Source organism: Callithrix jacchus, chromosome 14, assembly GCF_049354715.1.
Source record: "Callithrix jacchus isolate 240 chromosome 14, calJac240_pri, whole genome shotgun sequence".
NCBI classification, from domain to species: domain Eukaryota; kingdom Metazoa; phylum Chordata; class Mammalia; order Primates; family Cebidae; genus Callithrix; species Callithrix jacchus.
The window spans coordinates 25,555,406-25,570,469 of record NC_133515.1 but is presented as its reverse complement, the minus strand read 5'-3'; the positions used below and the strand labels follow the sequence as shown (position 1 = coordinate 25,570,469).

Sequence of the window (15,064 nt, the reverse complement as noted above, 5' to 3'; positions counted from 1 at the left end):
TGAGACTCCATCTCAAAAAAAAAAAAAAGAAAAAAAAAGAAAGAAAGAAAGAAAAGAAAAAGAAAAATAGATTACCAAAGTGAAATTTTCAAGAAAAATTATCTTTCAAATTTAGACAGATACTGACCAAAAAAATCATTAAAATACATTGCTAACAACAGCCTATGAGAGAATTCTTTCATCACATTTTTGCTTACACACATAAATCTTTTTTTTTTTAACTGAAAAGAGTGAACAGTTTATTATAAGTTATTTTATTTAACAATCTAGGAAGTTTGCAGCCATCAGAAGTTCTAGTGCAATTTCAGGTGCAATTGGGAATTCTGGAATCTTGGTGGAGCAGTTAGTGTAGCGAACTTTGCACGTAAAATACATGCATACTTTTGATAGCACATGTGAAGGCATTTCTCTAAAATTGACCTCATTGGTTTCATTCTCAGCAAATTGACCTGGGCCACTCAACATGGCTTTTATTGTGCCTGATGTTTATGCATGTTCTCTTTTTAGGATAAATTCATGGCCATCAGATGATATCAATTTGACATACATGGCATCAGGGCCTTCACAGCCACCATAGGTTTTTTCCTCTTCATTTATTTTGTTCTCACGAAGTTCTACTTTGCTTCCCCAGGAACTTTAGTAGTTTCCTGGTGAGGCGAGGATGCAGTGTGTCACTACTTCCGTCTGGAGCAAGTATGTAGTGCCTTCTACACACTTAAATCTTTTAAATGTTTTCCATGTGATAGTAGAAAAGTGGGATCCACTGTTGCTTTTGTTTGCATTTCTGATGAGTAACTAAGTTGAGTTCTTTTCCTTTCTTTTTCTTTTCTGAGATGGAATCTCGCTCTGTCGCCCAGGCTGGAGTGCAGAGAGGCACGATCTCGGCTCACTGCAACCTCTGCCTCCCGGGTTCAAGGGATTCTCCTGCCTCAGCCTCCTAAATAGCTGGGATTACAGGCGTGCACCACCACCTCTAGCTAATTTTTGTTCTTTTAGTAGAGATGGGGTTTCACCATGTTAGTCAGGCTGGTCTCGAACTCATGACCTCGTGATCCACCCACCTCAGCCTCCCAAAGTATTGGGATTTCAGGCGTGAGCCAGTGCTCCCAGATGCATTTTTTTTCCCTTAAACTACTTACAGTTTCCCTATGATTTGCCTGGTTATACCCATTGGATGGAAATCCTTTGATTAAGTAAGCCTCAGTTTCCTCCTCTGTAAAATGGGGGCCATACCTCCCAAGGTTATTGAAAGTATTCCATGAGATACCACCAATATGAACTGCCTAGTATAGGATTTGGTATGCAGCAGGCCTTCCAGAAACGTTGGTTTTGAAACTCACCCAGGAGTCGCCCGCTGGCTGCCCAGCAGGTCTGCGGCCCGGATGAATCCCTCAGTCCTGAGGGCGGAGTGAGTGGTAATTAACCTAGGAGAGCTACCGGCTAGTCCCGCACCTCCGCCTCCTTCGCCAGCACCTCCCGCCCGCCACACCTCCATCGCCGGTGGTTCTCAGGCCCGGCCCACCCTCCCGCATCTGTCACAAGAGGATCGGTCACCGCACTGGACTGACTCGGTGATATTCAGTTCCCCACCCTCCACCCCAAGACCCTTCCCGGGGAACTCAGTGCGCCGCGGACCAGCCGAGCACCCACTTTGCCTTGGCGTCTGCCGTCCCCACTTGGCCAGCCTGGGCTCTTCTTCCTCCTGGGCCAGGTCTTTGTACCGACAGTTCCTGCCGCCGCTCCCAGCTGAGCCCGAGCCAGATTCCCTGCCCCAGCCCCGAGAATCCAGAAGGCATCCTCCTATCTTTCATCTCCAAACCCTCCGGCCACGCTGCGCCCCGGCTCCCCGCTGATCCCTGTAGACCGGCAGCCTAGGGTCAAAGGCCTGGGAGAAAGGAGGCATTCCCAGCCCTCCTCCACCCCCTCGGAAGCCCGAAACCCCTATACAGCAAAGGCGTTTCTTGACTGCTTGAATAATAATCATACTTTTATATTTGCAAAACACGTTGTCCTCACCTGGTCAATGCCATCATCTGGTACTTGTCATAGGCATATTAAATGTCCACATTTATGCATAAACATTATAAAGTTTTTATATGCTGCGTGTTTGACTAAAGAGCTTTTTCTGTATCTTTCTCTCCCATCATATAATCGTAAGAAAAATAAGCCATCCATATTTGTATGACCCTTTAACTCATAGTTGTCACAGTCCTCAGGATAACCCTACCACAGGACTGTGCCCATTTTACATTTGAGAGAACTGAAGTTGGGATTTCATTTTGTCTCTGTTTATCGAATTCTGTTTACCGGGTTCTACACTAAATATTATATATTCTATTGCTTAATCTTCAAAACGTGCTATTTGCAGTGAGGAAACAGATTGGAGAGCTGAAGGAAAATTGTAAACAAGGAAGAAGTAATGCGGCCAGCCCTAATTCCAAAGCCCATCACTGTCCTGTCACCTCTTACCCCTCTAAAATGCTCTCTGAATTGAGGATTATTCAGGAAAGTGGGGATTGTTATGCTAACAAGGGCAGTGCAATGATAAGTGGATCATTAAAAACTTCTTGTTAGGCTGTTGTAGTTATTTTAATTATTGCATTTTTTTACACATAAAATAGTAATGAAAATATCTGCTTTGCAGAGATCGTATTAAAATTACATGAGACCATGTCAAATAAACTATAAGGCAGAATACAAATATGAGATCAGTTAAGATATTGTAAATGCTGGCCAGGGGTGGTAGCTCACACCTGTAATCCCAGCACTTTGGGAAGCTGAGGTGGGTGGATCACTTGAGGCCAGGAGTTTGAGACCAGCCTGGCTCACATGGTGAAACCCTATGTGTACTAAAAACACAAAAAACTAGCCAGGCATTGTGGCACATGCTTGTAATCCCAGCTACTTGGGAGGCTGAGGCAGGAGAATTCTTGAACTCAAGAGGCAGAGGTTGCAGTGAGCCAAGATCATGCCATTGCACTCCAGTCCAGCCTGGGTGAAAAGAGCAAAACTTCATCTAAAGGTTTGATTTTGTAAGTGCTGTTTATTGGTTTCCATTTTCTTTCTTTCTTTTTTTTTTTTTTGAGACGGAGTTTCCCTCTTGTTACCCAGGCTGGAGTGCAATGGCGTGATCTTGGCTCACCACAACCTCCGCCTTCTGGGTTCAGGCAATTCTCCTGCCTCAGCCTCCTGAGTAGCTAGGATTACAGGCACGTGCCACCATGCCCAGCTAATTTTTTGTATTTTTAGTAGAGACGGGGTTTCACCATGTTGACCAGGATGGTCTCAATCTTTTGACCTCGTGATCCACCCGCCTCGGCCTCCTAAAGTGCTGGGATTACAGGCTTGAGCCACCGCGCCCAGCCTGGTTTCCATTTTCTTAATTTTAAAATCTAATTTATTAATCACATTGGATTAAAGTATCACCTGCATTTGAAAGAACTCAAACAATGCCGAGATGCATATTGATGTTAATAATCTTCTCCATCCTCCCCAGCTCTACCCTTGTAACTAGTGTAGCATTTGATGAGAATCCTTCCAAAACTTTCTCTATGCCCATGAAAAAATTCCATTTAAACAGATATAGAAACTATTTTACTTCGTTGCAATTGTACTATTAATACTTTTCTGCAACTTGAATTTGTCATTTACCTGCTTAATAAACCATTGAATAATTCCATGCATAATAATCCACTTATCATTGCACTGTGATGTAATCTACTTATTATACTACTGACTCATTGCATATCTATTGTATGAATGTATCTTCACTTACTCAGCTGGCCTTTTTCTGTTTGTTTTGTTTTGAGATGGAGTTTCACTCTGTGGCCCAGGCTGGAGTGCAATGGCGTGATCTCAGGTTGGCCAGCCCGAGCTCTTCTTCCTCCTGGGCCAGGTCTTTGTACAATTCCTGTCACTGCCTTCAGGATTCAAGTGGCTCTCTGGCCTCAGCCTCTGCAGTAGCTGGGACTACAAGCGTGCACTAGCATGTCTGGCTACTTTTTGTATTTTTTATTAGTAGAGATGGGGTTTTACCACATTGGCCAGGCTGGACAGCTGTTTTCTTGAAGAATACCCTTTCTCCTTCATTACTTCTCAGTATCAAACGCTTTCACTCCCTTGGGGCAAGTCTGTGACCTTGGTGGGTGGTGAAAATTCTCCCAGGCTCTTCTGGGAGGCAGCAGAGCTCCAAGCCAGCAGCACTGTTTCCTCTTCTTCCTACTCACATTTGTGCTGCTAGCAAGAGAGGAGCTGGTCCCAAACTGGTGGCCATCATTTATGACAATGTTCTCTGGATACTCTAAAAGCTAACATCATTTGAGAAAGCAGCTGGTTCTTCCCAAACAAAGAGGCCCTCACTACAGCACCCCCTGAAGTCCTTTAAAACTCAACACTACAGAGCACTGATAGAGGACCCTTCTCGGGTTGTTGGGAGCTAGCACATGGTCAGCTGCTGGACAAAGAAGGGATGTCTTTCAGCTTCCACTGCCTTGGCTCAGGCCCTCTGACTTCTTGCTGGTTAAGGGCTATGGCCTCTGTCTGGTTCCATCTTCAACTCTTTCACCCTCTTGTCAGCTCTCTTCCTCAGCCACCACAGTGATCTTGTGATTAAAAAATTTTTTTTAGAGATAAGGGTCTCTCTATGTTGCCCAGTCTAGTCTTTAACTCCTGGACTTAAGCAATCTGCCTGCCTCGACCTCCCAAACTATTGGGATTATAGGAGTGAGTCACTGTGTCCAGCCTGTAGTGATGTTAAAATCTCTCATCATGTCCTTCCGCAGTTCAGTAACTTTCTACAGCTTCCAATTATAATACACTAACTGTTTACCATCCAAGTCCTGGAATACTCATCCATCATCTTCAAAAGGGATATCTATCATTTCTTCTGTCCCCAAACTGCACCCTCCTTCTGGATTCTATAAAAGCGTCCACACCAGAAACTCAAGAGCCATCTTCTCCTTCACCTATAGTTAGTGAATTCCAGTGTCCTGGCCTTTCTGTCTCAAAAATAATTCTTAAATTGGTCTACTTCTCCCCACCCCACCTTTGAGAAATATTTTTTTTTTTTTTTGAGATGGAGTCTCACTTTGTTGCCCAGGCTGGAGTGCAGTGGCCTGATCTTGGCTCACTGCAACCTCATGCTCCCAGGTTCAAGCAATTCTCTGCCTCAGCCTCCCGAGTAGCTGGGATTATAGGCATCCACCACCACATCTATCTAATTTTTGTATTTTTAGTAGAGACGGGGTTTCATCGTGTTGGCCCGGCTGATCTCGAATTCCTGATCTCAGGTGATCCACCTGCCTTGGCCTCCCAAAGTGCTGGGATTACCAGAGTGAGGCACCGCGCCTCACTTTTTTTTCCTCCTGCCCTCCTTCCATGCTTTTGCATGGGCTGTTTTCTCTGTTCCCTCTCCCTTCCTCAACCTTTTCTTATTACCCCAGAATATGAAGAAAAATCAGAAAAGCAAGTTACTCAGCTGCTCCAAAGAAGCACCGAGTAAGGGATTAGGGATACTAAGCGTTGTTTGAAGTAGAGTTGTTGGAAGCAGCCAGGCACATATGGTTCCTGTGTTCATTTTTCGTTTGTTTATTTTGAGATAGAGTCTCATTCTATAGTCCAGGCTAGAGTGCAGTGGTGCAATCATGGCTCTCTGTAGCTCAATCACCCCTGCTCAGGTGATCCTCCCACTTCAGCCTCCCAGGCCGCTGAAACTCTAGATGTGCCCCACCATGCCCGGCTAATTTTTCTATTTTTCTGTAGAGACGAGATTTCGCCATGTTGCCCAGGCTGATCTCAAACTCCTAGGTGTAAGTGATACTCCCACTTCAGCCTTCCAAAGTGCTGGGACTATAGACGTGAGCCACTGTGCCCAGCCTATTTGTTGTCCGCATGAGACATTATTGTCCACACGAGAAATTTAAAAGCAGTTCATGGCCTGTGGACTTTGTATGGTTAATTTTTGCAATATCTGGCAAGTTTAGATTATGTTGACATGCTTATTCTTATGATATGTTGAACATTTTGGGGAAGGGAGGAATACCTTTAGAGGCTGAAGAATGTTCTTTATCTCAGCTGTCAACTGTCTACTACAGTCATGTGCCACATGACAATGTTTTAGTCAATGAGGGAACACATATACAACAGTGGTCCCATAAGATTATAATACTGGGGCTGGGCGCCGTGCCTTATGCCTGTAATTCCAGCATTTTGGGAGGCTGAGGTGGGTGGATCACCTGAGGTCAGGAGTTCGAGACCAGCCGGGCCAACACGATGAAACCCTGTCTCTACTAAAAATACAAAAATTGCTTTCCCATCTTGCAAGATGGCGGGTGAAAAAGTTGAGAAGCTGGATACTAAAGAGAAAAAACCTGAAGCCAAGAAGGCTGATGCTGGTAGCAAAGTGAAAAAGGGTAACCTCAAGGCTAAAAGCCCAAGAAGGGGAAGCCCCATTGCAGCCGCAATCCTGTTCTTGTCAGAGGAATTGGCAGGTATTCCCGATCTGCCATGTATTCCAGAAAAGCCTTGTACAAGAGGAAGTACTCAGCGGCTAAATCCAAGGTTGAAAAGAAAAAGAAGGAGAAGATTCTTGCAACTGTAACAAAACCAGTTGGTGGTGACAAAAACAGTGGTACCTGGGTGGTTTAACTTCGCAAAATGCCTAGGTATTATGCTACTGAAATGTGCCTCGAAAGCTGTTGAGCCACGGCAAAAAACCCTTTGGTCAGCACGTGAGAAAACTGCGAGCCAGCATTACCCCCGGGACCATTCTGATCATCCTCACAGGACGCCACAGGGGCAAGAGGGTGGTTTTCCTGAAGCAGCTGGCTAGTGGTGGCTTGTTACTTGTGACTGGACCTGTGGTCCTCAATCGAGTTCCTCTGAGAAGAACGCACTGGAAATTTGTCATTGCCACCTCAACCAAAATTGATATCAGCAATGTAAAAATCCCAAAACATCTTACTGATGTTTACTTCAAGAACAAGCAGCTGCGGAAGCCCAGACACCAGGAAGGTGAGATCTTCGACACAGAAAACGAGAAATACGAGATTACAGAGCAACACAAGATTGATCAGAAAGCTGTGGACTCACCAGTTTTACCAAAACTCAAAGCTATTCCTCAGCTTCAGGGTTACCTGCGATCTGTGTTTACCCTGACAAATGGAATTTATCCTCAAAAATTGGTGTTTTAAATGTCCTAATAATCTAATTAAATAACTGATTAAAAAAATACAAAAATTAGCCTGTCCTGGTGGCAGGCACTGTAATCCCAGTTATTCAGGAGGTTGAGGCATGAGAATCACTTGAACCTAGGAGGCAGAGGTTACAGTTAGCCAAGTTTGCACCACTGCACTCCAACCTGGGTGAAAGAGTGAGACTCTGTCTTAAAAAAAAAAGTTTTAAATACCGTATTTTTACTGTCCCTTTTCTATGTTTAGATACATAAATACCATTGTGCTACCATGGCCTACAGTATTCAGTAGAGCATCATATTGTCCAGGTGTGTAGCAATATCCTGCACCATACAGCCCGGGTGTGCGGTCGGCTGTGCCATCTAAGTTTGTGTAAGTGCATTTTGTGATGTTCACAGGATGAAATCACCTAACAATGCATTTCTCAGACCTTTAAGCAACGCATGACTGTACTTGGGGAAAATGGTGAAAATGAGCCACCTGGTGACAGCTACTGTAGTTGCAGGGATAGGCTCTGGGGGCAGAAAGTCTAGGGAAGCAGTGCCTTGACAATCTAGTTATGTGGGATCTTAAATGATAGCAGCGGTGGGCCAAAGAACATCCAGAGCCCCCACTTAACCCCTGACTTCTCCACTGTGGCTAGTGGTTAGACTGGGAGCTTGTTCTACCTCCACTCTCTCAGAGAAAAATGGCACAGAAATAAAATAGTTTTTGTTGTAAATGCATCCAGAGAAATATATCAGTAAGAAAACCCCATCATCCTAACATCATAAAAGTCTGCGTTTCTCTTTACTCCTGGGAGGCAAACAGTAGACTATGTAGCTAGTTTTCAAAATTTCTCATGGGCTTTCCATCCCCGGATGAGCCCTCAGGCTAGTCCTGCTGCCTCCCTGAAGGGTGAATCAGGAGCACCCTGTGCTCTCTCTTGGCATGGTGCCTACAGGCCTGTGTGGCTCTCCCCTCAGTAGCCCCCCAAGACAAAGGATAGGCAGCTAGACTAAAGGAGGAATGCAGCAGGCGGAGCAATGTGGGTGCTAACAAGTGTCCCAGCCCATTACGCCTGTCATTTAAAGCACAAGATCCCCTTCCTTGAGAAGACTTCGAGGATTTCGCGTACGGGCATAGTGGCTCATGCCTGTAATCCCAGCACTTTGGGAGGGCGAGGCGCACGGATCATGAGGTCAGGAAATCAAGACCATCCCGGCTAACATGGTGAAACCCCATCTCTACTTAAAAAAAAATATACAAAAGATTAGCCAGGTGTGGTGGCACACACGCGTAGTCCCAGCTACTCGGGAGGCTGAGGCAGGAGAATCGCTTGAACCAGGGATGTTGCGGTGAACTGAGATGGAGACACTGCACTCCAGCCTGGGCGACAAGCGAGACTCTGTCTCAAAAAAAAAGGAAGAAAACTTTCTAGAATATGATCCTTTCACCTGTTTTTAGCATCAGTATTCTTTTTTCTGTTTGCTTGACATGAAGTCTCGCTCTGTCGCCCAGGCTGAAGTATAGTGGTTCCATCTCAGCTTACCCCAACCTCCACCTCCCAGGTTCAAGTGATTCTCCTGCCTCAGCCTCCCAAGTAGCTGGGATTACAGGCGTGAGCCAGCACACTCAGCTAATTTTTGTATTTTTAGTAGAGATTGGGTTTCACATGTTGGCCAGATTGGTCTCGAACTCCTGGCCTCAAGTGATCCACTTGCCTTGGTCTCCCGAAGTGCTGCGATTACAGGTTACCGCACCTTGCCAGGATTTCTTTTTTTGACTCAGGGTCTTTTTTTTTTTTTTTTTTGAGACGGAGTTTCGCTGTTGTTGCCCAGACTGGCGTACAATGGCACGATCTCAGCTCACCACAACCTCTGCCTTCTGGGTTCAAGCAATTCTCCTGCCTCAGCCTCCCGAGTAGCTGGGACTACAGGCGCGCACTACCATGCCCAGCTAATTTTTGTATTTTTAGTAGAGACAGGGTTTCTTGTTGACCAGGATGGTCTCGATCTCTTGACCTCGTGATCCACCTGCCTCGGCCTCCCAAAGTGCTGGGATTATAGGCGTGAGCCACCGCGCCTGGCCGACACAGGGTCTTACTCTGTTGCCCAGCCTAGAGTGCAGTGGTGCAATCACAGCTCACAGCAACTTCTGCCTGTTGAGTTCAAGCGATCCTCCCACCTCAGCCTCCGGAGTAGCTGGGACTCCAGGCATGCACCATAACACCTGGCTAATTTTGTATCTTTTGTAGAGATGGGGTCTTGCCATGTTGCCCAGGCTGGTATCAAACTCTGAAGCGCAAGCAATTCACCTGCCTTGACTTCTCAAAGTGCTGGGATTACAGGTATGAGCCACTGTGTCCAGCTAGCATCAGGATTTTTAAACCATCTTTCCTTCTTCATTTTTGCCCAGTTTTTATTGTAGTGGGGGTTATATCTAGGTTCCTCAAATTCAATTCTGCAAATACGGAATCAAGTACCAGGCTTTATGCTGAATGTTGCTGGACTACAAGGTGTCCCCTTACTTTCCGAGACCTTAGAAATGAACAAGGGGGAGCTGACCTTAATCAGAGTTGCTGGCTCCTCTGCAGCCTGAGAATAAGTATTATTGAAGGCAACATGCTAAAAGCAGAAGCAAGGGCAGGGGATGGAAAGATGCCAGAAAAACAGAACTTAAAGGGGGTAGTGGGATTTGGAGTCAGTAGAAAGGGCTGTGGGTGAGAACACAGGGGTCTCCATTTTGGCTACTGTTAAGGACTTGTTAAGTGTTGCTGGCTCAGCCTCTTAACTTCCCCAACCCTATGCCTGCTTTCCTGCTGGTGGTCAGCCTTTGCTGACTCCAACGAGGGTTAAAATGAAAGAAAACTGATTACATTGACAGCTTGGTGCAAGGCAGTAGACAAAACACTGACTAGGAATCTAAATACCTAGGTTTTGATCCCGGTTCTGTTCTTGCTGTCTTTGTGACCTTGGGCTAATCACAACACCTTTCTGGACCTGGGTTTGATGGTAATAGTAGTGTCTACCATGGCTAGCTCCTAGAAGGGTCCTGGGGGTCAAAGGATCTTTGGGGGACTGAGTAGGGTGTGCTGGCAGAAGTCAACAAATCTTTACTCCTGGCTGGGGTAAAGAGGAAGGGAGAAAAGGAACAGCAACTAAAGCAGGCTGACCAAGAGAGAAAGTTGACAGGGATGAGCTGGCCAGGAACCAAGCAGAAGCTGGGGAATGAAGTCGATTGAGCAGCACTGCCACGTGTGTCTGGATATACAGTTAGCCACAAAGATCTGGGAAGTGTTTTTCCAGCTTACAAATTGCTCATAACCTTGTGTGGCAGACATTATTAGTTTGCAAGATGGAGATACTACGCATTTTGACCTTTCTAGGTTGTGTCTACCTGGTTCATGCCTTGTCAGCCCAGTATGCCACATGCCTCCATGTGGCACATGTCAGATACATCTTGATATCAATACAACTAGCATCACCACAGCCCTTTTCTCTCAGAGCTCTCCCTTTAGGAGAGGGTCCTCTCTATATTCCCAGTCTTTGGCACAGGGTAGGCACTGAGCAAATGTCTGTCAATTATGGATCTTGTGAATTTTGAAAGAGCCTGCCAAGTCTTTGGGAAATGAAAAAGACATCTGTCTGAAATGGGTTAGGAATAAGTTTTTTTGAGGATAGGTTTATGAGTCTTCCTAGATCTATGATCCCATTATAAATCTGAAAATCTACCATTTTGGGACTAACTCTTCAAAATGAGAGTCAACTATGCTTAATTTAAAAAAAGTTTTATTAAATCATTTAGACTTGAAAGAAGTCACAATAGTTAACACACTTAAGTGTGTTCTGTACACCACCAACCCAAATGGATTGATTTCAGAATTTTTATAAATAAAACATAATCATATTTACAGTGAAAAATAAAAACATGTTAGCAAGTTAGATGATTAAACTGTTATCTATAATCAGTTTGGGGGAAGTACCAATCTACAGGATTACACAGAAGACACTTAAGATTTCATTAGGCTTAAAAAGTCCATAGTTGAAGAAGTTAGTTGTAATATATATGATCCATTTCTTACTACAGTTTTTTTACTCCCAAAACTAGACCTTTCAACCAATTTACATAAAAAAGCTTCATTTTCCCTTTATTGGAGGTAAAAGTACAAAAAGCTCTAAACCCACCCTAGAACCATCTAAGGAATAAAGCTATTTAATGCTTTAGGACTATAAAACTACGGACATCAACCGTTATACAATTTGTGCTACTTGTCCTCCAAAATGGTGCAGATTCCTAATTTAACCACCAGGGACAAAAATGGAGTCAGCTTTTTCTGGAAATCAGTTTCAAAAATCATCATATCTCTAGAAAGCGTATTTCTAGAACAATACAGTTACCACATGGGAGACTTTCCTTCTTCTGTACTATAAAAATATTTCCATTTTAGCTCTCACTATATATATTTTAGGGATTGCTGCTACCTCCATAGGCAAAAATGGTGAGGGTTATAAAGCTTGGCCAGCAGCCAGTTTCAAGAGACTAACAAACAACAAAGACAGCTCTTTCTTTAAGTATAGCAAAATTCAAGAGTTGGCTCAAATTAGGTTATGCCCACAAATCCAGCTTACATTTGACATTAAAAAGTAGTCCACAAGAAAACTGAGCAAAGAACAAAATTTTCAAGTCCGCAATTTTGGACAGGCATATTCTAAGAATTAGGCTATTATCTGTGTCACCTATTAGGGTTACTAGCACAACTTAAGGCTAATTGCTTGGCAAAGGGCTATGGGAGTTGCTGGACTGTCTTGAATGTTTTGTTCCCGATGAACTCATGGAACGAGACCGCTGTCTGAGCACTGTTTTTCCTGGAAAGTCCAAATCCTCAAATACAGCATTTTCAATGATGTTTGTAGCTTCAGGTCGTTCCATGGGGGATGGAGAGAGCATGTCTTGAACCATCACATACTGAAATAGAAAAATTGTTTTGTGATTAAAGGGCCAGGTTTGGTCATTGTACAGTTTTTAAAATCAGTGCTGGCAAATTTTTCTGTATATATTTTAAGTTTTTGAACCACATTTGAGTTTTCAAGTCTCTGATAAAACTACTCGGCTCTGCCATGGATGCACAAAAGCAGCCAGAGACAATTTGTAAACTAATGGGCATGTTTACATATGCCAATAAAACTTTATTATAAAAATAGGTGGCAGGCTGGATTTGACCTGTGAGCCCTAGTTTGCCACCCCCCATTTCAAAAAATCATTGACAATTCTTTGGTAATTTGATTTTCTAACATATTATACAGGATTATTTAGTCACATCATTGAAACATAGATATAATCTGATCAGCATCTTACAATTGTATGTAAATCTACAATTATCTCTATAAAAATTTTAATTAGAAAAAATTATAGCAGAGATCAGCAACTAACACCTTTTCTTTTAAAAGGTTTTAAAAAAATCTCTTTGAACATAACATATACTCTTATAAGCCACCCTGGGAATAGATTCATCAAGTTTGTAAAATACATGATGACAATTTTTAGTAAAACATATTTAAGTATATGTAGGTATTGTCATAAGTCCATTTTTTAATGCAATCCTTCATTATAATACTGAATGATAAATTTTGATTTTTTACCAATTTGAAAATGAACACAAACTAACTCACTTCAACTTAATTATTTACAGAAATTCAAGATTGATCAATATATAAACTTCACAGGTGTTACAGTATGGAACACTGGACATTAGGCTGAAGGAGCCAGGCCCAGCTCCAGTCTTTGGTTTTAATAAATTTTGTGCTGTTAGGAGTAGGTCCCTTTCCTCTCTAGACCTTAGGCTTCCTCATCTGTAAAACAGGGAAACTGAGTTGATTACTAAAGACCCCCTAAGTTCTAAAGATGATTCTAAATAAAATAAAAGATGAGAATTACACATACCTCACAAGGATATTTCTGTGTAAATAATGGTGGAAATTTGAGATTTCTTACATCAGTTAAGGTCTAAAAAGAAAAAAAAGTGTCACTCATTAAGTTTATTTTGACATACAGATCTGTTTAAACATAGAAATATGTTTTGATACTCTAACAAAATGACTAAGTGGTTGTATATTTATCAGACAGAAAACTTATCAATTGTTTTTTCTGATTTAATAACTATATATAAGTGTTTCCTGAGCACAGATGTGTACTCCATCAAATATCCTCAAAATACAGGAGAAATATACATGTATATACAGTTGGTCTTCCATATCCACAGATTCCACATTCAAGGATTCAACCAACCACAGAATGAAAATATTTTAAAAATTTAAAAATAGGCTGGGCGTGGTGGCTGATGCCTGTAATACCAGCACTTTGGGAGGCTGAAGTGGGTGGTCAGGAGTTCAGGAGTTCGAGACCAGCCTGACCAACATGGTGAAACCTTGTCTCTACCAAAAATACAAAAATTAGCTGGGCATGGTGGCACACGCCTTTAATCCCAGCTACTCAGGAGGCTGAGGCAGGAGAATTGCCTGAACCTGGGACGTGGAGGTTGCAGTGAGCCAAGATTGTTCCACTGCACTCCAGCCTGGATGACTGAGTGAGACTTCATCTCAAAAAAAAAAAAAATTTAAAAATAGATGGTTGCATCTGTACTGAACAAATTCAGATTTTTTTCCTTGTTATTATTCCCTCAACAATAGAGTATAATACTTATTTACATAGAATTTCTATTATGTTAGGTATTGTAAGTTATCTACAGATGATTTAAAATATACAGGAAGGTATGTACATTCTATGCAACTATTACACCATTGTATATAAGAGACTTGAGCATTTGCAGATTTGGTACCCACGGGGAGTCCTTGGTATTCACTCCTGTGGATAGCAAGATGACTGTATATGTGTGTTGGTATTTATAAATTTACATATATGTGTATATATGTGTTTGGGAGGGAGAGAGGGAGGAGGAGGGAGAGAGAAAGAAGGGAGGGAAGGAGGGATGGAGGGAGAGAAAGAGGGAAAGAGAGAGAGTGCCATATTAAAGCACAAGGAAAATATTGGAAATCTTTGTCTCTATGGAGTTGCCTATTCTGAGTATTTCATAAAAACTGAATCATACAAAAGCGTACTTTTCTGTCTGGCTTTTTTTACTCAGCATGTTTTCAAGATTCATCTATGTTGTGGCACATATTAGTATTTCCTTCCTTGTATTGGTTGACTGCTTTCCATTGTGTAAAATACCACAGTTTGTTTTTCCATTCATCAGGTGATGAGCATTTGGGTGGTTTCAACTTTTGGATATTAGGAATAAAGCTCATATGGACAGTTGTGTACAAGTTTGTGTCTGTGTTTTCATTTCCCTTAAGTATTACTGGAATTACTGGATCTTATGATAATTCTATCTTTAACTTTTTCAGGAACTGCCAGACTGTTTTCCAAGGCAGTTGCACCATTTTACTTTCCACCAGCAAAGTATGAGGGTTCCAATTTCTCCACATCCTAGCCAACACTTGCTATTTTCCTTTTTGATTATGGATATCCCAGATTGTGCTGAAGTGGTATCTCACTATGGTTTTGATTTGCATTTCCCTAGTGCCTAACCATGTTGAGCATCTTTTCACATGCTTATTGGCCATCTGTTTATCTTCTTTAGAGAAAGGCCTATTGCTTGTCCCTTTTTAAACTGAGTTTTTTTTGTTGTTGTTGAGTTGTAACAGTTCTTTACATATTCTGAATTCTAGATACTTTTTTGGATATAGGATTTACAAATATTTTCTCCCATTCTGTGAGCTGCCTTTTCACTTTCTATTTAATTAATTTGTTTAGAGATAGGGTCTCGTTGTATTGCCCAGGCTATTAGAAGGTATAGTCATAGCTTACCGTAGCGGTAAACTCCTGGGCTCGAG

At 42.6% G+C, this 15,064-nt stretch overlaps 1 protein-coding gene and 2 pseudogenes across 3 annotated transcripts in view; 1 reads left to right on the top strand and 2 right to left on the bottom strand.

The window, feature by feature from the left end:
- Positions 1–258: 258 nt before the first annotated feature.
- LOC100398411 (elongin-C pseudogene) lies at positions 259–670 on the bottom strand (annotated as a pseudogene).
- A 5,652-nt stretch (positions 671–6,322) lies between these two features.
- Positions 6,323–7,190, top strand: LOC108588190 (large ribosomal subunit protein eL6 pseudogene; annotated as a pseudogene).
- Positions 7,191–10,943: 3,753 nt separating this feature from the next.
- The window catches only part of EIF2AK3 (eukaryotic translation initiation factor 2 alpha kinase 3), a 71,379-nt gene continuing 67,258 nt past the window's right edge, over positions 10,944–15,064 (bottom strand). For all 3 annotated transcript variants that reach the window (XM_078348935.1, XM_002757522.6, XM_035272013.3), the window contains 2 exons: positions 13,113–13,175; positions 10,944–12,137 (listed from right to left, as the gene is read on the bottom strand). In XM_078348935.1, the coding sequence (XP_078205061.1) occupies positions 11,937–12,137; positions 13,113–13,175 (264 nt within the window). In that variant the 3' untranslated portion in view covers positions 10,944–11,936. The remainder of the gene's footprint in view (positions 12,138–13,112; positions 13,176–15,064) is intronic.